Source organism: Triturus cristatus, chromosome 1_1 (genome assembly GCF_964204655.1).
Source record: "Triturus cristatus chromosome 1_1, aTriCri1.1, whole genome shotgun sequence".
In the NCBI taxonomy this organism is placed as follows: domain Eukaryota; kingdom Metazoa; phylum Chordata; class Amphibia; order Caudata; family Salamandridae; genus Triturus; species Triturus cristatus.
Genome location: NC_140579.1, coordinates 158,687,405 through 158,710,697, shown reverse-complemented (window position 1 = coordinate 158,710,697; position 23,293 = coordinate 158,687,405). Strand labels below are relative to the sequence as shown.

General features: G+C 45.2%; 1 protein-coding gene across 4 annotated transcripts in view; it reads right to left on the bottom strand.

The window, feature by feature from the left end:
- The window catches only part of LOC146869886 (vesicle-fusing ATPase), a 1,522,848-nt gene that overhangs the window by 115,007 nt on the left and 1,384,548 nt on the right, over positions 1–23,293 (bottom strand). For 3 of the 4 annotated variants that reach the window (XM_085623829.1, XM_085623831.1, XM_085623842.1), the window contains 2 exons: positions 2,880–3,014; positions 1,059–1,172 (listed from right to left, as the gene is read on the bottom strand). The exons of the other annotated variant lie outside the window; for it this stretch is intronic. In XM_085623829.1, coding sequence (XP_085479955.1) covers positions 1,059–1,172; positions 2,880–3,014 — 249 coding nt within the window. The remainder of the gene's footprint in view (positions 1–1,058; positions 1,173–2,879; positions 3,015–23,293) is intronic. 4 annotated transcript variants of the gene reach the window in all.

Genomic DNA, 23,293 nt, shown 5'->3' with positions numbered 1-23,293 from the left:
GTAATTGAGTTCAGGCTCGCATGTTGATTAATTCCAACGTTCTTCTCTTGACTCGCGTCGAACCGAACTTAAGTCCTGTCTGATCGCGCTTCCCTGGTGTAGCAAAGGTTCGGCGCGAGCAGAAGTCGTTTTTCACTTCGTAAAGCTAAAGAACAAGAATGGAAATTCCCATGGGGAAATGTGCCGCGGTGACTACTTAAGTTCAATATAAAAGGTGCGATTTAGAAAACCACACGTCTCAATAACTTAACGAAATTCGCCTTAACCATGGCTGAATACTCAAGAAGGATTCAAAAAATTGAAAAACGAGAACTGCAAATTCAGAATCAATCCAGTCTAAAGGCCCTGAGGAGAACCCCATAATTGGCGTATAGTACTGTTGGGTTTAATAAATAAATAAATAAATAAATAAATATGATTCAATGCAGGGAGCAAGTAAAAATGAATTGCCCTTGCAGAACAAATATATATATCCAGTCGTCAACAACCTTAAATTAGCTACACAAAATTAGTACTGCGTAGTTAAATATTGGTTGTTGGATTATAGACTGACTGGATTCAATCTCAATGCATTGCACCATTTATGTTTTATGTATTATCGTTCATGTTTATTGTGTACATTGAATGTATTTTAATTTTATTTAAGTAGCAAGTTTACAATGTTAGTTGAATATATGTCATTCACTGTGAAGATGGTGTGTCTTATGGTCAGACATGCTTTACAATTGAAATTAGTTAACTGAAAAAATTACAAATGATAAGCTAATTAATGCTTTAGAACATTCAAATAAGCGAATGATCTCAGTCTGGTAAACTCATTCCAGCACCGGAAATCAGACGGTTGGCTCCTTCCTTAGTTGATAAATTGAAACATAAAACGAGCAGAGATGTACGCCATCAGACTGCTGTGGTGATGCCCTTAAGTCACGAAGAAGCGAATCACCTATTTATCCACAAGTCAATGGATAGACACCACAGTCCCCAGGGAGGGTGCCCTTAAAGCAGGGGCCAGCATTGACTGAACACCTTGATCAGGGATCAGGACTAGGGCGTCTCACCTGCAGGGACATCTCGATGAGCATCAGCAGCTTCTTGATCCCAATGTTAACCTTGGTGCCTTTGACATGTTGTGCGATCACAGCACGCTCGTTGTCCTTGAAGTTACCCAGGAGCTGTGATGCAAAGGAAGCAGTTAATAATCAGTACACAGAGTTAGACACCTACAGCCAGCACACCGGGGGGACTGGCCTATATGAAGAGTTTTTAACCCTGCTCACCCTGGCATTCAAAGCAGCAGCCTGTGGGAAATCTCATTGTTTCATAATTGCCTACTCCACAAATGGACAGCTGAAATAGAGCCCCTCTTGCTGCACACATTACTACACTCTTATCGCCTCTTTCAATGCCTGACATGTATTTACAATAACATATCCAATAACAAGCTCCTCCTACATTACAATAGACATGCCTTTGTGTTTCTCTCTCTCTTCTGCAGCTCTACTAGGTACTGTTATGCTAAAGGAGCAGCGTGATTAGTAATGAAATATCTGTTCATATAAACTTATCAACCTATGGCCACCCGCTCCTAAAGAATTCATGAATTGCAAGGGGAAACTTGAGGGTATCGGACAACTCACACTCCTGGTCAGATACAAGTATTTCAGTGCTGCATGTCAGCAAAACTATGAAATACTACCAATTCATTATTGTTTAAGAATAAACACTTTCAAAATGAAAACAAAGTATTTTTCTATATTTTTAAATGCTATCTTAAAACCAGAACTCGATTAGGTGTCAATAAGGAGGTGTAAAATGACACAAAATAGGGGCTGCTTTAGAATGCACTTCTGAAATAATTAGCTGCACAGCAGAATATCCGAGGAATATCAACCGATCCAGAAACATTTCCATGCTATAGTCCTGGTGAGTGATGTGGTCCACATTCACACCCCAAGCCTTGTGATGTTACAAATGACCACACCCCAGCTTCCACTGTCCACACAGTGCTGTGCCCTACACACACCCTTGAACAGTACTGTGTCCAACCCCTTGGGCACTGTTCCCACCCTACAAAATCAAGGCAGCGCTGTATTCCACCACAGGTGCCATTTGCACAGCCTTCCGTTGCCTCTAAACTGCAGTTTCTCCACTGGCAACTTCTGGGAACCATTAAATCCCACTCTAAACGCTAGTTAACGTTACTGAGTACATACAGCCCCCCGCCCTCACCACTACATAACTCTGCTGAGTACATCCAGCCTCCCCCCTGGCCAACACAGTGTCCATATGGTATCTCTGTGGCACATGTGTGTCACATCCCTACTCCTAAGGCAGAGATTTACCCGGCTTTCTCACTGCGATTATTGCTCGCACATGCACATCATAGCACAGTAGCATAGACTCCTGAAGCACTGTGCCCCACCTTGATGTTTGGGCCGGACTGTAGGACACATGCACCTCACTGGCAGTGCAGTGTCTCCACCTTGATTTGCTTACCATTACTGTGTGTAGTTAACCACATGCTTGGTTAGAACACATACCCAACTCTCATTTTGGACATCCAACTCCTTTCTTTAAACATTCACCCTTCTGTGAGTGCTCCCACCCTAGTCCACTTCTTACAACAAGTGTACTGCTCTCCTGGGCAATGTCCAGTGCCCCTCATTTACACTACATCCCAAGTGCTACAGTTTTCTCTTTCTGGTCTGTACTTTGCCTGCCTTTCAGGCTACTTCCTGCCTCAGTGACCTTTCCAGACTAATACAGGGTTATCAGGGACTTTAGAGTAAGGAGGACTCAAATTACACTGTGTTGTGTATGCTTTCCATTTGGCTGTAGCCTCAGATCTTTGCTGAGACATTCTTTTGAGGTTGACTCACCTCCAATGCCTCCATGAGTTGCTCGCCAGTGGAGATGTTATGCACAGTGATGGTGGTGCTGAATGCATCCAGCATTTCCATCTCTTGCAGGACATCCTTGCGGCTGGTGGTCCCAATTATCAGCAGCTTGCGACCCTGGAGAAAGCAAGAGAATAATAACGGAGACTGTACAAGTCACTGGTGCCTAAGTAACACATTTTGGTCCCTAAACCAAATGCTACAACCAGTCGATCTTAAGCTACAAGTAGCTTGCAAACACTTTCAGAGTAGCTCACAGCCTTGAAGAACAAGTTACTTACCTTTGGTAAAGATATATCTGTAAGAGACATAGATTAGTTATGGATTCCTCACCTTAGAATTACCCCCAAGCGTCAGACTGGATACAGAGAATTTTTCTTCAGCAGTACCCGTGCGCGTCGGTAGGTGGCATCGGATGACTTTGCGTTCGTCGTTGGCATAGTGGTCGCTGGAATGACGTCGCAGTATCTACTTAGACGCCGCTCCTGTGGGCTGACGTCAGTTCTTTTCACGACATTCCACGCCAGAAGAGCAGAGCCATGCAAGACACAGACCACTGGTGCACACAACTAGGGCCCTGAAGGGAAGTCCCTTACCCAAGAAGTCAGTCTGCAGAACGGGTAAGATGGGTGGGGTGGTGAGGAAGCCATAACTGATCTGTGTCTCTTACAGATATATCGTTACCAAAGGTAAGTAACTTGTTCATCTGAAAGAGACAGTTATGGATTCCTCACCTTAGAATAGATATCCTAGTAATACCAACCCCGGAGGTGGGTCTGCGAACCAAATTCACACCAGGAAGTCTGGGAGAACTGAACGGCCATCTCTCCAGACTTGGCTGTCCAGGCAGTAGTGTTTAGTAAACTTGTGCAAGGAAGTCCATGTAGCTGCCAGGCAAATGTCATGAAGGGGGACCCAGACATCTGTGGTAAATATTTCATTACCGGTACTATTTTTTATGCGGTAAAGTCTAGTAAGAATAACTCAGTAAATATAAGAGGCAGAATCCGTGGTATTAGAGGTTCTAAAAGGCTTTATTCCTCTACAAAGGAAATACAATTCGAATTGCAGGTTTCACACTCCATCACCATGAGGGTTCAGGAAGGAAGGCAATACATTATCGACAAGTAATGGTATTTATATGGAAAGCATTACATTAAGACAGATGCAAGAGGCGTAACAGCTGATAATACAGATATAATACACATACGTAATGAAAAAAGGCGTAAACATAGGTGTAACTAAATACGTCATTAAACATGATGTCACAAGTGGGTGGATCCATGAGAGAATCCTGCAATGTCAGCAGAAATACTTGGCAGAGATGCGCGCGCAGCCGCATGACGTGTGATTGACGTGCAACTAGAGGGTGAAGGGGACTTGACATTTAGCTCTACATGTGGAGACAGAAGTCTGGGGGGGTCATGTCAACCTAATCACAAATCATATCTGATATCTTATGTTTAAAGAACTGTATTATCCAAAAGGAAAAGTCTCTCGGACGGAATCTATTCTATACTGACTGTTAGTGCGTGTACAAGCGTCTAAGTGTCTACATGAGATGCGAGGGGGCAGGAATCTTCCATGGTAACAGGGGCTATGAATTACTTGCATGAGGACAGTGAGGCCTGGCCCTTTGCACGGTAGCTGGAAGAATGTTTACCTAAACTACTAGACAGGAATGCATCGGATGAGGAGCGGAGCAGATAATCTTGAAGGTGAAATACAGTTTTTTGGCAGGCAACAGGCTGGATCAGGCACCGTTAGCCGCGCAGGGAGTAGGACAAAGTTCATGGATACAGATGCAGGCTCGGACTGGAGCTTTCAGGGGCAGAAGGCAGGGAAAGGCTTGATGACAGAATTCAGGGCCTACTCGCCTGAATCTGTGAAATGTGGAAAGTGAACCTCATAAAGTCGGTGGCCTTTCATACCTAGGAATGGCAGATCTGACCCGTTCATGGCGGATCTGAAAGAGGACATGTTGACGGTGGACGCACATGTATTGGCGTCTTCAAAACTGGAACTGGAGGGAACATACATGTACTTATAGCATGCACATGGAGCCGTTGGGGTCTACGATAGGGGACATAACTGATCACAAAATTCATATTTCCTCATTCCCTCCTTGTCCCCTACGGACCCTCAGGAGATATCGATCTTCATCAATCCATCGATCTGTTCATATAGCATCATTTGTTCTTCTTTCTTCTTCCGGGATCTTGAACGAAAACTTGGATGCGGGATACACGATGTGGCACACAGGCCACAAATTGCTGGCCCACATTGTAGACATAAACAGCAACTGAATAGGATGAGAAAGCCAATACCTAGGAAGGATAGGATCCTCCATCCCCAGGCTGACAGCACGCTCCAGAACCAACCGGACCAAGTCCAGGTGCCTGGGCTCTGGTGTATCTGGCTTATAATCTTATGAAGGCGGGTTATGGCTTTATATACTGACGGTGAATTTTCTGGTATGAAAATGCAGCAACTTGATCCGATGACTCTACAAGCTCCGCCCCTATCGGCCAGGATGACGTCAAGGACAAGACGATTTTGAAGCACAACAATCCGCATAGCAGACTGCTCTTCTGTTAAATTGCCTAAGGCGGAAGTAGTCTCGTTTACTACTGCTTCAAGGGATCTAGTTAATCTACGTATCAGTTTACTATTAGTGACTGTTCCTATATAAGGAAAGAAACCTTTATTGAAATCTGTATATTGTTCCCATGCCGTTTCAGTGTAATCGACAAATCGGGAGATCTCTCTGCTGTCTATTGTGTACTAAATGGGTATTTCTGTGATAATCAGGAGGAGCTAGGAAAACAGGTGGCAGAAGGAATGCTATGTAACAGGTACCATCCCAATCTAGAGGTAGACATATATATGCGGTCTGGCCACATATGAAGTAGGAATGACGGGAAGCTCTAAATGTAGATTTGCCTTGATCACTGAATTTTATTACAGTGGTGCATTTACTATGGCCCATGTGTATGGAACCATTCTTTCTTACACATAATTCCCCTTTAACTGGGAATACTGACATAGCGGGCAAGATTGGTGTGGCTTCGGATTCAACATTCAGGATCATGAGGTTAAGTGTAAAATTACCTAATCCATATACTTCATTTTCTAGATCAGTTCCTGTTCTTTTGGGAAGTCCCTCCTTGTTAGGGTAGCAGACTTTAAGCAAGACCAGGTTCAGGTTTCCCCATACCCAGTTGTCTTGATAAACTGCGGAATTTGAATCTAGGGAATTAATCAAACTAAACCATGCTCCACAGGAGCCATTGTGTGTTAACGGATACGGAAAGAGGGGCAAAACTCCCTTATAGTTCTGATAGGGAGGGAGTCGGCCACATATCCAACAATTTGTAGCATTGCTGGTCTGATGGGAATGATGTAACATACTAATGAATGTGTTGTTGCGCAGCGCAAATCTATAGGACAACTCATGCGGAGGTAATTCACTAAAAGAATGTTCAGCAGTAACATTATAAGCACGTTTAGAAATAGGGTAATACATACGAAGTAATATACTAGTTATAATGATCAGAAAAATTAGAAAAAACAAAATTAATAGTGTTACTGTGCAATGACTACGAAGTGATTTACAATACGCATGCTTTTTAAGCTGCATCTGTTGATTTCTTTCTCTATTCCGGTCTAAAGGATACATGTCAGAGACAAATTCAACCGATTCACCTTGGAGAGGACTTAAACAATCAAATTGTCTGACTTGCTAGACCTTAATTTCAGTTTATAAAGTTCCGTTTTCGTGGGTTCAACCAAGGGGAGCTTTGAGTCTGTCTGTGAGGAAATGCAGGGCTGAGTGTTCACTTTGGACGGTAGTCCATAAAATTTCTTGATATGACTCGAGTGCAACCACCCTTTACGTCCCTCGATCTTCACGGCTGTCCTTGTTGTTAGTAGAACAAGTTTTGGCGATTTCCACCTAGGCTCCAGTTGGGTCTTCCGGTCGAAATTCCGCACTAGGACCAGATCACCTGGAACCACGTCATGGGGCTTCACCTCAGTGTTATCGGGAAAAGCTGCAGCTACCTGTGAACGACAAGATTGTAGTGCAGACATCAAGGAAGCCAGGTAATCTGTCAGCATATTACAGTCAACATCAGTGATTTTGCGAGGTATAGGCGTCCCCCACATATTTGGTGGTCTACCGAAGATCACCTCGTACGGGGATAGCCCTGTTCGAGAATGTGCTACCATTCTCATGTAAAAGAGTGCAACTGGTAAGGCTACTATCCAATCGACACCTTTTTCTCTACATATTTTGGACAATCTAATTTTCAGAGTTTGATTATGGCGTTCCACGAGACCTGCTGCCTCAGGATGTCGGACACAGTGGAATTTCCATTGGTAGCCTAACAAAAGTGAAACGTGTTTCATTAGTTCGGATGAGAATGGCTGGCCGTTATCTGAGTAGACAACACGTGGCAAACCATACCGTGGGAAGAATGCTCGAACTAACTGTTTGGCAGTAGTCGGGGCAGTGTAATCTGAAACCGGGTAGGCTTCTGTCCAACGGGAAAGAGCACAGACAACTACGAGAACATATTTGAATCCTCGACATCGTTCCATCTGGATATAATCCATCTGGAGGACTTCAAAAGCATGATCGGGAGGTTGAAATCCACCCTGCTCTACGGGGATGCTTTTACCTGGATTAAACTGACAACATATCATACAGGTACGTACTTTCTGTTTGGCTGCTGCTCGCAAGTGTTTGTTGAACCAAATGTGTTGAATACTGTCTAGCATAGCTTTTTCTCCTAGGTGCGCTGGACTGTGTATTGTGTTAATGATGACTTGAACCATGGAATCGGGAAGAAACCATATAGATTTTTCCTTCGTCATCCATCCTTGATCCGTTTGGATCCCTCCTAATTCAGTCCATTTCTTTATTTCTTCTGGTGTAGCATGTGTCTGTATGTCAATTATATCAAGGGCGGGATCCTTAACTGTCATGCAATGTGTTGGTGTCGGAGCTATTGTCTTTGTCGCGTCAGTTGTATGAGTCTGGTTCTGAGCAGTCTGTTTAGCTGTTCTGTCAGCTAGGTCATTACCCTGAGAAATGATATCGGTAACTTTTGTATGAGCTTTGCATTTCATAATCGATATTGCAGTAGGTAGATGGATCGCGTCTAATAGGGCTTGAATGAGGGGTCCGTGTTGGATGTGGGCACCATGAGAAGTTAAATAACCTCTCTCTCGCCACAGCACGCCGAAGTCATGGACGACTCCGAATGCATAACGTGAATCTGTGTATATGTTGACTTTCTTATCTTTGGCTTGAGTACAGGCTTGTGTCAGAGCGATGAGCTCTGCTGCTTGAGCTGACAAAATGTTAATACAATTTGTTTCAATGACTTCAGTGTCTGTTGTGACTGCGTAAGCGGCCACTAACTCTCCTGTACTTGTTCTCATACATGAACCATCTACATACAATGTCAAGTCTGGATCTGATAAAGGGATATCTGTCAAGTCTTGTCTGGGTTTTGTCGTGATAGTAATGACTTCAATACAATCATGTGCTAATGGATCTGTTCCATTTACTGGCAAAAGTGTGGCAGGATTTAACGTATTACAACGTCTGATTTCTATGTGTGGCTGAAACAATGTCAATTCGTAACCGGTGAGTCTCGCTATAGTCAAGTGTTGTGTTTGTGTGCGGTTCAAGAGAACCTCTACTGCGTGTGGTACTTGTACTGTCAATTGATGTCCTAACACTATGGCATCGCTTTGTCTGATTGCTAAAGCTGTTGCTGCCACTGATTTCAGGCACGCAGGAAGAGCCTGAGCTACTGGATCTAATGTACTAGAGAAATAAGCACATGGTTTGTGTGATCCTGCTTGTTCCTGAGTGAGTACTGACAAGGCAGTACCTTTGCGTTCTGTAACAAATAGTGTAAACAGTTTATTGTAACATGGTGTTGCTAAAACAGGTGCTTGGCATAAAGCTTTCTTTAAGCTTTCAAAAGCATGTGTATGTTCTTGAGTCCAAGGGAGGACAGTCGATGTGGCGGCCTCCTGTGTTGTCAACTGGATGAGTGGTTTTGCTAGAAATGCATATTGAGGGATCCACTGCCTACAGTATGAAGTGAGGCCTATAAAAGCCCGCACCCCCTTTTGTGTCTTGGGTGGTGGCATGTTAGCAATTAACTGGATGCGGTCGGGTGTAAGCTGTCTTCCCTCCTTGGACAGCGAGTGCCCAAGGTAGACAACTCGCGGGACACAGAATTGCAGCTTAGAAGGGGACACCTTGTGCCCCTTGTCGGCCAGAAATTTTAAAACCGTCAGTGACGCTGTTTCACATTCAGGTTCGCTTCGGGCGGTGATCAACAGATCATCGACATATTGAAGCAAGGCAGTGTTAACTGGCATGTGGATACTGTCAAGTTCTTGTTTTAGTGCTTGGCTATAGATGTTGGGGCTGTCTGTAAATCCTTGAGGTGCGCGTGTGAATTTAAAACTTCGTCCATTTAAACTGAATCCGAACAGATATTGACTTTCCGGATCTATTGGGACGCTAAAGAAAGCATTCTTGAGATCAATTACAGTGAAGAACGTTGCTTCTGAATCAATAGCGGTTAGTAATGAAGAGATATCTGGGACCACAGGGTATTGTGGTACAATACATTTATTTAATTCGCGCAGGTCAATAACTAATCGATATACTGGTGATGCTTTTGGATCCGTTCTTTTAAGAATCGGAATTATCGGGGAATTGCATACATTGGAGTCGGTTTCGACAACCACTCCTTGTGCAATGAGTTCGTCAATGATTTGCAGTAAGGCCGCCACAGCATCTGGTGGTAACCTATATTGTCGCATTCGTGGTAGTACTACTCCTGTTTTTAGTGTGACTCGATATGGTGTAATGTTCATGCAACCAACATCAGTGGGGCCTTGTGCCCATAAATGCGTAGGTAAAATCTGCAGCCGGTGATCCATGTCTCTGGACACGTAGTGACCTTTAAAATCACGTAAAAATAGTCGTACTCCTTCCGGAGAACAACATATTATAGCTCCTAGAGCTTTCAATGTTTTTATACCTAACAAGTTTTCCGGACATGATTTAGTAAGCAATAAATCTGTAGTACGTGTCAATGGACCAACCGTAAGTGGAAGAGGTTGTGTTACGTCATTAATTAGAGGTTTTCCAGAGAATCCAAGGCAAATATTTTGTGAGCCTGAGAGGGGTGCCCCTGGAACTTCACTGCGTCGTATAGTTGTTCTGCTTGCCCCTGTATCAAGTAAAAACTTTCTGTCTTCCCCTAATAGTTCACTATGTACATAAGGTCCCTCTTGATCTACAGGAACCTCAATAAGGGGTAATCCAACTTCCCTCTCTAGGCTATTTCATGTGTATCGTTGATAATCGGGATAATCTGCTTGTGCATACTGGTACATCTGTTGCGTTGTTGCTTGTGTGGCAGCAATAGGCTGCGCTGGTGGTGGTGCTACGGTCTGTTGTGGAACTGCCTGTTGCGGAGCTAGTTGTTGCGGAGCTGACCTAGGTTGTACATGCTGAGGAATTTGTTGTTGATTCTGATCCTGTCTAGGTGGACGTGGTCTTTCCTGAGTTCTACCCGTGGCGATATTATGTTTCAGAACTGGACAATCGTGTATATAATGACCTTGTTGTTTACAATAGTTACATGTCCCTTTAACTGGACCTGTTGAATCACCCTTTTGGTGACCATCAGCTGGAACTGACTGAGCAACAAGCATTTTCATTTTTGTATCTTTCATACGTCTTTGTTCATGTTCTTGTTCTTCTCTAATTCTATTGTGGTGATATTGTAACATCTGTAACATTTGTGACGGGGTGTTACCCTGCCAGGTACTCTCAAATTTCAATACTCCATTCTTAACTTGCGGTAGGGAATTTTCAACTAATTTGGTCACAAACAAATGTGGATATGACTCGCTACTTGCTTTTATGCCACTATTTATACCAAAACATTTTTCAAATCGGGAATAGAAATCACTAGTGTCTTCATCTTGCTTTTGTTTACAGGCTGAGATTGCACCCCAGTCCTCCTTTTTCGTAGTTAATAAACGTGGCAGTACCTGCACTAGTAATCCTGGTAGTGCTGTTGTCTTTTCCCCAAGCCCTGCTCCTGCAGCTCGGGCCTTTTCTTCGTTTTCTAATGCTGTCCAATCTATCTTTTGGTCTCCCACCTCCCATTCCTTTTCTTTGAGTTTCTCGTAAACACCGGCAGGCATTAACACTTTCAGTATTTTCATAATGTCGGGGTAGGTATACTCTCCCATGAGTAGCATGTCTTTTATCTCACGGTGGAAACCTGCTGGATCCTTGTCATGGCTGGGTACTACTTTCTTCATTTCTAATAATTCGATTTTAGTTATAGGCGTGTACACAAACACGCGTGTAAAGTTATTACCTTCACCTCTGATTGGGTGTACTTCGCGTAACGGATTCAGTCTATCTATGTGATACATTTTTCTTCCCATAGTGGGAACTGGAACGTGTTCTGGGCACACGAAAGTTATATACTGGTTTCGAAATTCTAGAATTTCTTTAATCAAATCAGTACCTGAACCTCTCCATTTATTCGTGAGTAGTTCTATCAATATGTCAGGTAAGGGTCCTGGATCGGAGTGTTGGCTTTTATATAATATAAGGAGGTGTTGAATCATGTATGTACTAGCTAAACGCTGTTCGTCTGGGGCAAGATTCAGAAACGTGTGTGCTAGTGCATCATCACTGTATTTGCTGGGACTGTCAGCCCATTGTACTGCTGACCTGGCTAATTCTTGTTCATCCATGGAATCGAGCATATGGTACCCCCTTCGATCTCGGAGTAATTTATCAGCGGCTTGGAATAGGTGTTCAGGGGACCTTGTATTTAACATAGGGGTTTGAAAATGTCTATTACATTCTGGACGTATCGGACATATCGGATCATTGAAGCCTCTAGTATTATTATGGGGTCTTCCTCTACCTACGTAAGCTATCGTTTCTATTTGTTCTGATTCTTGCTCCTCTTCTCCCTCTGATTCAATTCTGTCTGCTTCTCGTTTTTCTTTATGTATTCGTTCTACTTCCTTGCGGATCTTTCGATACATGGCGATTACACACGCCTGTCTATCATGTTTCTCGTCTGATATGTTCTGACCCCATTTGGCAAGTTTTTGCATGGTATCATGATCTGCCTCAGGCCTGTCTTGGTTCCTGATCACGCAGTTTATGAAAAAACGTAGTAGTTGTCTTTGGACATCCACTTTCTGGTATTCCATAGCTTCGTTAATACTTTCTGGGCCTCGCCCTGTTTGGACAAAGTGATATATATCGTCTAGGTGTTCAACCATTCCTGGTATCGTCATTAAATACAATGTAGCTCGTCTTATACGTAGTGATGATATTAGCAATCTGTCCTGTTTACCTGGCACTGGATCGTATCTACAATCCACAAGATGTTCTTTAAACATGTCGGATGTCACTAGATGGGGTGTACGTTGGAGTGCTAAATCTCTAAGGGTCTGTTTATTTCGTGGCGGTGTGGCAAACATGTCTGTCGTACCTCCTGTAGCACCGTCTGAGGTGCTAGGCACAAAAGGATTCGTTGGACGTAAGATAGAAATTGTAGATGCGGGAAAAATAGTAGAAACGGACGGACCTGTTGGAACTAGTGCAGGAGTTTGTTGCTGCGGAGATACAGACGGATGCTCTTGGTGTTGAACACCATCGGCAAGCGGTGTGTGTGGTATGGTATTAGCATACTCGGGAGCTACGTCATCTAAATAGGAGGAAAGAAAAACGTCCTTTGCTGTTTTAGGATGTGCTTTTATCGGGAGCAATGGAGGAGTCAAGTCCGGGGTAGCCTTAGGTAATCCTTCGGCCAGAAGAGGATACATACCATTCATAAGAGTATTTCTTTGTCTATCTACTTGTTCTGTTTTTACTCGGGTACCTTCCTCTATTAATAAATTTTCTCGGGTTTTATTCGAATTCTCCCTACCTTTCTCTTCCTGTCTGAGCGCCTTTTCTGTACGTCTATATGATTCTTTACACCATAATTCAATGGCATCTTTCTGTGACTGTCTGGCTTTCTTTTTCCATAATTCTTCTTCTACTCTCATGATGCAGTCTGCATCCCAGGTCCCCGCTGCGGGCCATCTTTGACTCTCTGGTAAATCCTTGGTGTAGTCCACCCATTAATCAAGAAATAACACGGCATCTAAGCCATGTTTATGATACATAAAGTATCCTGGAGTGTCCCTAGGTGGAATGGGAACAGCTTCTTCGAGTACCCCTTTTCTAGTTTTGATCTGTCTTAGTTTTGAAAAGAGCGGCATTTTTAGATCTTATTATTTGAACACACTTAATACAGTAAACACAATAATGAACAATCATTCACACCACAATATGTAGAACGTATTAAACATTTAACATTTGACAGTTTAACGAACGATGATAACTAATAAGAAACTCGTTACTGACATAATACTAACACTAAATAATACTTAATTATATGCAAGACATACTAGATATACTGCTAAACAGTACAGATACACTGCTGAAACAGTGCAGACCGGATTTGTGTACCCAAACCCGTCTTGACCGGCACAGATTATGTGCACGTTTAAATGCCTCCCCGGCAATGGTACTCACCGGGTAGCTCGGAACGGAAGGCCTCGGAACTGAACTGAAACTGGACCGGACTGGACTCGACTCGTCTGGACTCGGAACTTCGGAACCTGGTGGGCCTCTGTATACCTCGGATCTTGCTCTCTCAGCTAGGCTCTGGTCGGGATACTTCGCACTTCTCACCGCCTCGTCTGGGTGTTGATCGCAGCCTCAGTCACCCCCGCTTGGCCGGAGGGAGATACAGGAAATCCTGCAGGTACGCGTTTTTGTCCGTTCAGCTGTGGCAGGAGACCGGGCCTGCAACGCACCTCCGGCGCGTGAGATGAGAAAGTGTCCCTATTCGGGCGCCAATTTATGTGGTAAATATTTCATTACCGGTACTATTTTTTATGCGGTAAAGTCTAGTAAGAATAACTCAGTAAATATAAGAGGCAGAATCCGTGGTATTAGAGGTTCTAAAAGGCTTTATTCCTCTACAAAGGAAATACAATTCGAATTGCAGGCTTCACACTCCATCACCATGAGGGTTCAGGAAGGAAGGCAATACATTATCGACAAGTAATGGTATTTATATGGAAAGCATTACATTAAGACAGATGCAAGAGGCGTAACAGCTGATAATACAGATATAATACACATACGTAATGAAAAAAGGCGTAAACATAGGTGTAACTAAATACGTCATTAAACATGATGTCACAAGTGGGTGGATCCATGAAAGAATCCTGCAATGTCAGCAGAAATACTTGGCAGAGATGCGCGCGCAGCCGCATGACGTGTGATTGACGTGCAACTAGAGGGTGAAGGGGACTTGACATTTAGCTCTACATGTGGAGACAGAAGTCTGGGGGGGTCATGTCAACCTAATCACAAATCATATCTGATATCTTATGTTTAAAGAACTGTATTATCCAAAAGGAAAAGTCTCTCGGACGGAATCTATTCTATACTGACTGTTAGTGCGTGTACAAGCGTCTAAGTGTCTACATGAGATGCGAGGGGGCAGGAATCTTCCATGGTAACAGGGGCTATGAATTACTTGCATGAGGACAGTGAGGCCTGGCCCTTTGCACGGTAGCTGGAAGAATGTTTACCTAAACTACTAGACAGGAATGCATCGGATGAGGAGCGGAGCAGATAATCTTGAAGGTGAAATACAGTTTTTTGGCAGGCAACAGGCTGGATCAGGCACCGTTAGCCGCGCAGGGAGTAGGACAAAGTTCATGGATACAGATGCAGGCTCGGACTGGAGCTTTCAGGGGCAGAAGGCAGGGAAAGGCTTGATGACAGAATTCAGGGCCTACTCGCCTGAATCTGTGAAATGTGGAAAGTGAACCTCATAAAGTCGGTGGCCTTTCATACCTAGGAATGGCAGATCTGACCCGTTCATGGCGGATCTGAAAGAGGACATGTTGACGGTGGACGCACATGTATTGGCGTCTTCAAAACTGGAACTGGAGGGAACATACATGTACTTATAGCATGCACATGGAGCCGTTGGGGTCTACGATAGGGGACATAACTGATCACAAAATTCATATTTCCTCACATCCCAAAGCAGTAGTGGTTGCCGTCGCCCTGGTGGAATGGGCGTGCAACCAGACTGGAGGTTACTTTTTCGTTAAGGAATAGCAGAATTTGATGCAAAGAACGACTCATCAGGAAATGGTTAGTTTCTGCACGGCCTGACCTTTCTTGGCACCCACATAGCTAACAAAGAGCTGGTCATCCACCCGAAATTGCTTTGTGCGATCCAGATAGAATGAAAGCGCACGTTTTGGATCAAGACGGTGGAGCCTCTCTTCCTCTTTAGAAGGATGCGGGGGCAGGAAGAAGGTGGGCAAAGTGAGGGTCTGTCCTATGTGAAAAGAGGTAACCACTTTGGGAAGGAAATAAGGCCTAGTGCGAACGACAACTTTGTCCGGAAGAACAGCCAGGAAGAAAGAGCCTGAAGCTCACTCACCCTGCGAACAGAGGTGATGGCAACCAAAAAGGCAGTTTTAAGTGTCAAAAGCCTGAGAGGACAGTTATGTCACAGCTCGAAAGGAGTGCACATAAGATAGGTCGAAACCAGGTTCAAGTCCCACTGGGGCATTACGAAAGGGATGGGAGGAAATAAGTGAGTAATGCCCTTAAGATAGCGATCTACAATAAGGGACTTCCAAAGAGAAGGCTGGTCAGGCAGCCAAAGGAAGGCTGAAATGGCCTAAAGATAGCCTTTTGGAGTGACCAGAGCAGAGCCCTGCTGAGCCAAAGAAAGAAGGAAGAGGAGAACCTCTGGAAGGGGTGCAGAAAGGGGATCCACAGCCTTTGCTACCCACCATGCCATAAATTTGTTCAATCTACAGGCGTATACCGGTTTCGTGAAGGGACGCCTGGCTGGCAAGATAACGTTACAGACTTCGGCAGGAAGGTCGAAAGCCGCCAACTGTCGCCGCTCAATCTCCACGCAAGGAGTTGGGAGGCTGGACAGGTTCGGGTGGAAGATTGTCCCCTGCTGCTGCGACAGAAGATCCTCCCTAAGAGGCAGTGTGATCGGAGGATCGATGGCCATGTGCAGAAGCTTGGGATACCAGACTATTCGTGCCCAGTCCAGAGCCACAAGAATGACTTGGGCCCGTTCCCGCTTGATCTTCAGCACTCTGGGCAGAAGTGGTATAGGCGGAAAGGCATATAGAAGACCGCAACTCCAATCACGACGAAAAGCGTCGTCTAGCGAGTGCCGCTTTGGAAATTCCAACGTGCTGAACTACTGACATTGCGCATTATCTTCAGTGGTGAATAGATCTAACCAAGGCTCTCCCCACTGCTGAAAGAGACCTTGCACCACCTCCAAGGGAAGACGCCATTTGTGATCCATCATGCACCGGCGGCTGAGTTCGTCCGCCCTGGGGTTCAGAGAACCTGCCAGGTGTTGAACCACCTGATGTTCTAGCCACTTCCAGAGACGAAGTGCCTCCTGCTCCTGACATAGGGTCCACGACCCTACCTACCCCGCTTTGTTTGTTGCAGTACCACTGGAGTCAAGCTATCCTGGCTGAAGAGGGGTTAAACCCCGAAACCGGTCCTAGGATGCTTGATTCCGGTCCAGGGAAGACATGGCTTGGCAGTTCGGGCTGGACTGTTCCCATGAGGCACAGGGTCAAGACTGATTTGCATATGGCCATGTCTGAACTGGGGTGGCGTGGTGAGCAAAATAACGATGGATTAAACCTAGATCTGTGACTGGGGGTGAATGTTTTACCAATGTGCAACATTCCGTCCATCATCTTGTGTGTTTTGCTGTTCGCCCTATGTGGGAAGGGTATGCCCATACGTGGGTCCCATGCTCACTACGCCACTGGAGTCAAGCTATCCTGGATGAAGAGGGGTGAAACCCCGAAACCGGTCCTAGGATGCTTGATTCCGGTCCAGGGAAGACATGGCTTGGCAGTTTGGGCTGGACTGTTCCCATGAGGGACAGGGTCAAGACTGATTTGCATATGGCCATGTCTGAACTGGGGTGGCGTGGTGAGCAAAATAACTATTGATTAAACCTAGATCTGTGACTGGGGGTGAATGTTTTGCCAATGTGCAACATTCCGTCCATCATCTTGTGTGTATTGCTGTTCGCCCTATGTGGGAAGGGTATGCCCAGACGTGGGTCCGGTGCTCACTACGCCACTGCAATCCAGCTATCCTAGCTGAAGAGGGGTGAAACCCCGAAACCGGTCCTAGGATGCTTGATTCCGGTCCAGGGAAGACATGGCTTGGCAGTTCAGGCTGGACTGTTCCCATGAGGCACAGGGTCAAGACTGATTTGCATATGGCCATGTCTGAACTGGGGTAGCGTGGTGAGCAAAATAATGATGGATTAAACCTAAATCTGTGACTGGGGGTGAATGTTTTGCCAATGTGCAACATTCCGTCCATCATCTTGTGTGGTTTGCAGTACCACATGGCAGTGGTGTTGTCAGTGAACACCTGCACCACCCTCCGTTTGACAGAAGGAAGGAATACAATGCCTTCAGTACAAGACGTACCGCCCGAAGCTCCAGAAGGTTGATGTGGAGCCTGGACTCCGCCGGACACCAGAAGCCTCTGATCTCTGCCTCCCCTATGTGGCTGTGCCTCCCCCACGTGCCTGCCCCACCCCAGAAGTGATGCATTCGTCACCACTGTGAACTCTGGTTGGGGAAGGGCGAGGGACCTGCCTTTGACCCAACCATGATTCGTTAGCCACCACTGCAATTGGTGTGCAGTGCCCTCCGAGATCTATATGCAATCGGAAAGATTCCCCGGATGCTGTGCCCACTGGAACTTTAGGTCCCACTGCAGAGCCTGCATATGCCACCTGGCATAGTCCACTAGCAGGATGCAGGAGGCCTTGAGGCCAAGTAGCCGCAGGGTCATTCTGACCGAAACACAGGATAGAGGCTGAAAGATCAGAACCATAGCCCAAATATCCTGGACTCGCTGCTCGGGAGGATAAACCCGAAACTGCGCTGTGTCCAGAACCGCTCCGATGAAAAGGAGCTTCTGAGAGGGATTTGGGTGCGACTTCGGCATGTTGATGGTGAACCCCAGCGAATGCAGGAGGTCGGCCGTAGTCTGGAGGTGGGAGACGACAGCCTGGGGCGAGCCTGCCTTCAACAGCCAGTCGTCAAGAAATGGGAAGACTGGAACCCCTGATCTGCGAAGATGAGCTGCGACGACCGCCATTACTTTCATGAACACCCGAAAGGCGCTGGTAAGGCCAAATGGGAGCACGGTAAAATAAAAGTGCTAGTAGCCTACTGTGAACCGTAGGTAACGCCGATGGGCTGGCAGGACGGGGATGTGAAAATAAGCATCCTGCAAGTCCAACACTACCATCCAGTCTCCAGGGTCGAGGGCAGACAGGACCTGAGCTAGTGTCAACATTTTGAACTTCTCCTTCTGGAGGTAGTGGTTGACGTTCCTGAGATCCAAGATAGAACACAAGCCCTTGTCCTTCTTGGGCACCAGAACTTAGTGGGAATAACAACCACAACCTACTTTTGGGGCAGGAACTCGCTTGATGGCCCCCTTGGCCAAGAGAGCTGTAACTTCCTGTTGGAGAAGGGTCAAGTGATCCTCTGACGTGTGATGGAATTGAGGTGGCATGGATAGAGGGGTAGTCTCAAAGGGGAGGGAGTAGCCCATTCGGATTATCTGCAAACCCCACCTGTTCGACGTGATGGTGAGCCAGTGGGGGAGGTGATGGCGAATCCTGCCGCCCACTGGCGAAAGGTGGCCCTGAAAGGCTTGGAGGTTGCTGCAGAAGGGGCACTGGTGGACTGGCCCGCCTGCTGGCCCCCAGACCCACGACGGTGGGACCCACGTCCCCGGCCGCACAGAGGTTGAAAGCTTGCGCAGGTCTGTGGCTCTGGGCAGACGTGGCGGGGCACCCCTTCCATAGCCACGAAAGGGGCGAAAAGCAGACTGTGCTGGGCAGGAGGTGGAAGCGAGACCCAAGGACATGGCCGTAGTCCTGGAGTCCTCAAAGCGCTTGAGCGCGTTGTCTGCTTTGTCACCAAACAAGCGACGGCCATAAAAGGGCATGTCCAAAAGAGTAGCTTGGACATCACCCGAAAAGCCTGGGGACCATAACCAGGCGTTTCAGTGCTACTGACGTCGAAATCGTCCTTCCTAGTGAGTCGGCGGTGTCCAGCCCACATCTTATGGCGAACTTCGCTGCGTCTCTCCCTTCGGCAACTGCACGGGAGAGCACGACCAGGCCTCCTCCAGGCACTGTGTCAGCACCTGCGCAACTGTGTCCCACACCGAGTGGGAGTAACTGCCAAAGAGACATGAGGGTTCACAGACTGCAGTCCTAAGCTGTAGGAAGAAAAAAATCTTCTTCCCAAGGTGGTCCAGCTTCTTGGATTCCCTATCAGGCGGTGCGGTAGGAAATGCACCCTTGGAAAGTCGAGCCTTGGACCACCAAGCTCTCAGGGGTGGGGTGTTGGGAGAGGAAAATGCGGTTGCCCAGGGCCGGACGGTGGAGTCGGGCAATCATCCTATCGTCAGGAGCCACTTAAAGCGTTGCATTGACCAACATTAGGCCTCTTGCTCCTAGTGGCCAGTAGACACTGTGCCCTTTATAACTGAAGAGTAGTCATTCATTTTTTAACAGGAGAAATTTAAAGTGATGGAAAATATTTCCATGAAATATTATGTCAATATTTTTCTCCACTTTCAAAAAGCCAATTACGTCAATGTTTTATGGAGCATGTTTTTAATTTACATTCCTCCCATTTAAATAAATGGCTGTCTTTTTCTGTTAAAATGTTGGCACTATTTCTACAGGCCACTGGGAGCAAGATGGCGGTTGTCTGTAAATATAACACTTGGAAATAAGATTTTAATTATGAATTTAATGAAACCAAATAAACAAAGTTAACTCATCAGTTTAATTTTCTCCCATTTCAAAGTTTTGTCTTTCCACACAGCAGGCATCTTGCTCCCAGTGGCTGGTAGGCATGGTGCCATTTTTTTAAGTGTGAGAAAATCAAAGAGCAGAAAATGTTCCAAAGTATGAATTTTTTCCGCAATATTTGAATTGTTCTCATTTTCAAAAATGGTTGTATGTTTGTGTTCTTTATGTAAGGGGCCACATTTGGTGAAAGGTATGTCCTGTGCAACAAGTGCTTACGATACAGGCTCCCTGTCACCCATAGTGCCGCTAGTCAAAGTATGTTTATATCCCATCCAGGCACATACTCCTGGCTCATACAAAGCACCAGCAGTACCCTTGAATTAGTACTAACAGACCCCTTTCTATCACAATAAAACTGTAGTATCTTGGTTATTATGCTTTACATGTCATCCACTGCTCCACCAGTGGAACACTCTTGAGATGATGTAACATAGAATGCTGGTGTATGACTTACACAGTTGAAGAAGGGCTGAGCGCCTTGCTGGCTGCTCCTGGTGGGGCTGAATTACTCCTGTATAACTGATCTTGTAACCAACTTGAATAAATCCTCTTGAATCACTTCTACCTGCGTGGACCTGATTACTACAATTTTATGGCGACGAGTTGAACCAAAGAATCTGCGTCTGCTACCTCTTAGGACTTCAATTTCAAATCTGGAGTACCTACTCTCAACCTCAAGCAACTTCTGAATCTACAGCTGCACTTATTCCTCTACTGGCATACATAAGCCCCACCAGTGACCTCCCATCGGTCGCCCTCTACGCAAAAGCGCCAGTTCCAGTTTCTACGCAGCTTAAGTCTCTGCCCGCTGTTCCCACAGCATCTAAAGAGGGCTGTTCCTGCTGTCAAAGTACTGCAGATCAAAGTAATGCATGCTGTCGCTACAGCTCCCCAAGAACTCATTTTCTACTGCCTGTTTCTGCTACTTAGAGAGCGCTTACTTGGGGAGTGCCTGGCAGTCATCAAGAGAAATTTCTGCAGGACTGATCTGGTCCTGCTGTTCATACAGTGTCTCTTGGGCCCTGTGAAGTTTTTTAATTAACCTACAGTCTTCAACTGTGCTTCCAGAAAAAGAAACTGTTGCCTTACTTACAAGCTTCCCCTCACTGCGATTTATACTGCCTACCTCAACAGTCTACTTCTAGGATTCTGCGCACACTAAGCCTTCCAGTAAAGTAAGCCTTTTCTTTCACTTAATTGACACTGCACAGAGTATGTGTTTGAGTACTGCCTGCATTGGAACAAAGCTTCTCAACATCGATGCAGCGCAGAGTGAGCCTGCAAGAGCTATAAGTCACTTCATTTTTATTATGCCGACGCTTACAATCTGTTCCTGTGTGCCCATTTGGGACGTGCCTGCACTGCGCATTAGTATGCTCCTGGTACCCCACACATCGGGACACGTACTGTCTTCAAAAGTTTTCACCGTTGTGTCCCCTCATGCTGTGGTTGGGGGTTTAGCTACAAGTGTGAGGTGGTGCTTGTGGCTCTTACGAACAAATGCGGGGAAAGTCATGTAACACATTTTTTTTCTTTGTTTTTGATCTACCCTTAAACCTTATGCCTACACTTTGCCAACCGCCGTGCTTTCTTTCAAAAAGTGGCACGAGTCAGAACCAGAGCGCGCTCCCCTTGTTCAAGTGCCTGTGACGTCCTTCGTTCTCCCTGCCGGATGCTGTTTTAGGTTCCCTGCATGCACGCACACGCTGTGAGCCACCCAGCTTAGCGCCACCCTACGAGCCGCCATTTTAGGATTGTCCAACCACCGGTGTGCATCATTGAAGATTATAACTACATTTAATCTGCCTACCACGTTTTTTTTTTCTACTGCGTAACAATAAAGTTCCTTCTACGTTGTTCTCCTCACGTCAGGTTCTGCAGTTTTCATCCTGGGCCTGCATGTTTATTTTTTTTTATTTCTTCGTCATTTGTGAGGGAGAATGGAAGTCCTGACTAAACAGCAAGTACAATCTAGGATGAAGGTACTGTGTTCTTCATTTCAGTGCTTACTTACATCACTTTGGATTCATTTTTTCAACTGGGCATTGTCCATAGAAAGAGCAGTATTTCACTGCGTGCCCCTGATGGAGCAGGTTGTACAAAATTTTGTATACCTCCCCTATTTTGCATAAAAATACTAATTAAATAATCTATTAACTATATTATTATTAAATGAGTTTGCATGTTTATTAACCAACACTTATTAATATAAATTAAACGTGGGATTTGCAATTGCATGGCTAATATAATTTTTATGACTAAAATATGTACGCATATTAACAGTAGTAAATGTGGTAATTAGAAAATTGCATGATATATGTTGCTTTGTAATGTTTTGTAATGTTGCCCAGAAGGAGGATCGAAATGGTGAATATAAATGCTTTAAATGTTGCTATACGCTAGATAAATACAAGCACATAAAGGGATTAGTAAGGGGTAAACATTAGATTTGTTATTTCTTTATATTAATTATTCTTTTGTGTTTGTTTCGCTTAAATTAGCATTTGGGCCTAAATCAAAGATGGCTACCGAGACTCCACGATGAAGTGGCCATTTTCTCATGTGGCGCGGAGTAAACAGCGCCTGCGCGAGAGCTTCCATGATCCTCGCAGTGACCTCTGAACACAGTACCCCAACAAGGATGACACATTGGACGTCTTCCAAGAAAGGGGAACAATAACTTTTACAGAGAACCGGAACGACTTGATACAATTTTTACCGGTGACCTCACCCCTTGAACTTGTACTGAAATCCTGGGAACACATCGGACGATCCTAACCAACCAATCATGATCACTCTAAACTTTAAAATTGTAACTTCTATGTTCAAGTTTTTTTCATAAAAGCTTAGCAGAATAGGGACTAGGGTCGCTTGTCGCCTCCTACCCTTACTTTGATGACCTGGATGCTGTACGACTCTTTGACCACTGCGAACTTTTGACCGACGCTTGCACGTCTTTGGTCCTTTGCCGATCTTAGGGACTGTAACGTGCTAGGCAGAGAACTCTGAGCTTTGGTTTATTACGGACGATCTATACAGAGCCAATGAATTAGAGGACCCCAGAGTAGTAAGATTAGGTAAATATGAAGTTTTGTGATTTTCTGAAAATTTGATATAAACTTTACGAAATAAATGCATACTAAAGCTCTAGGAAATTTAGAGAAATTATTATTGATTAACAAGAAACAACGAGTTTGTGGTTTTTCAGCTAAGGAGGAAAGGATTCTGAATCTTAAAATGTGTTTTAGCTGGTTCTAAAATCATCAACCAATCCAACTAATTTGGTCCATTGACTGAAGTGGGAGGAGTGCCTTGATG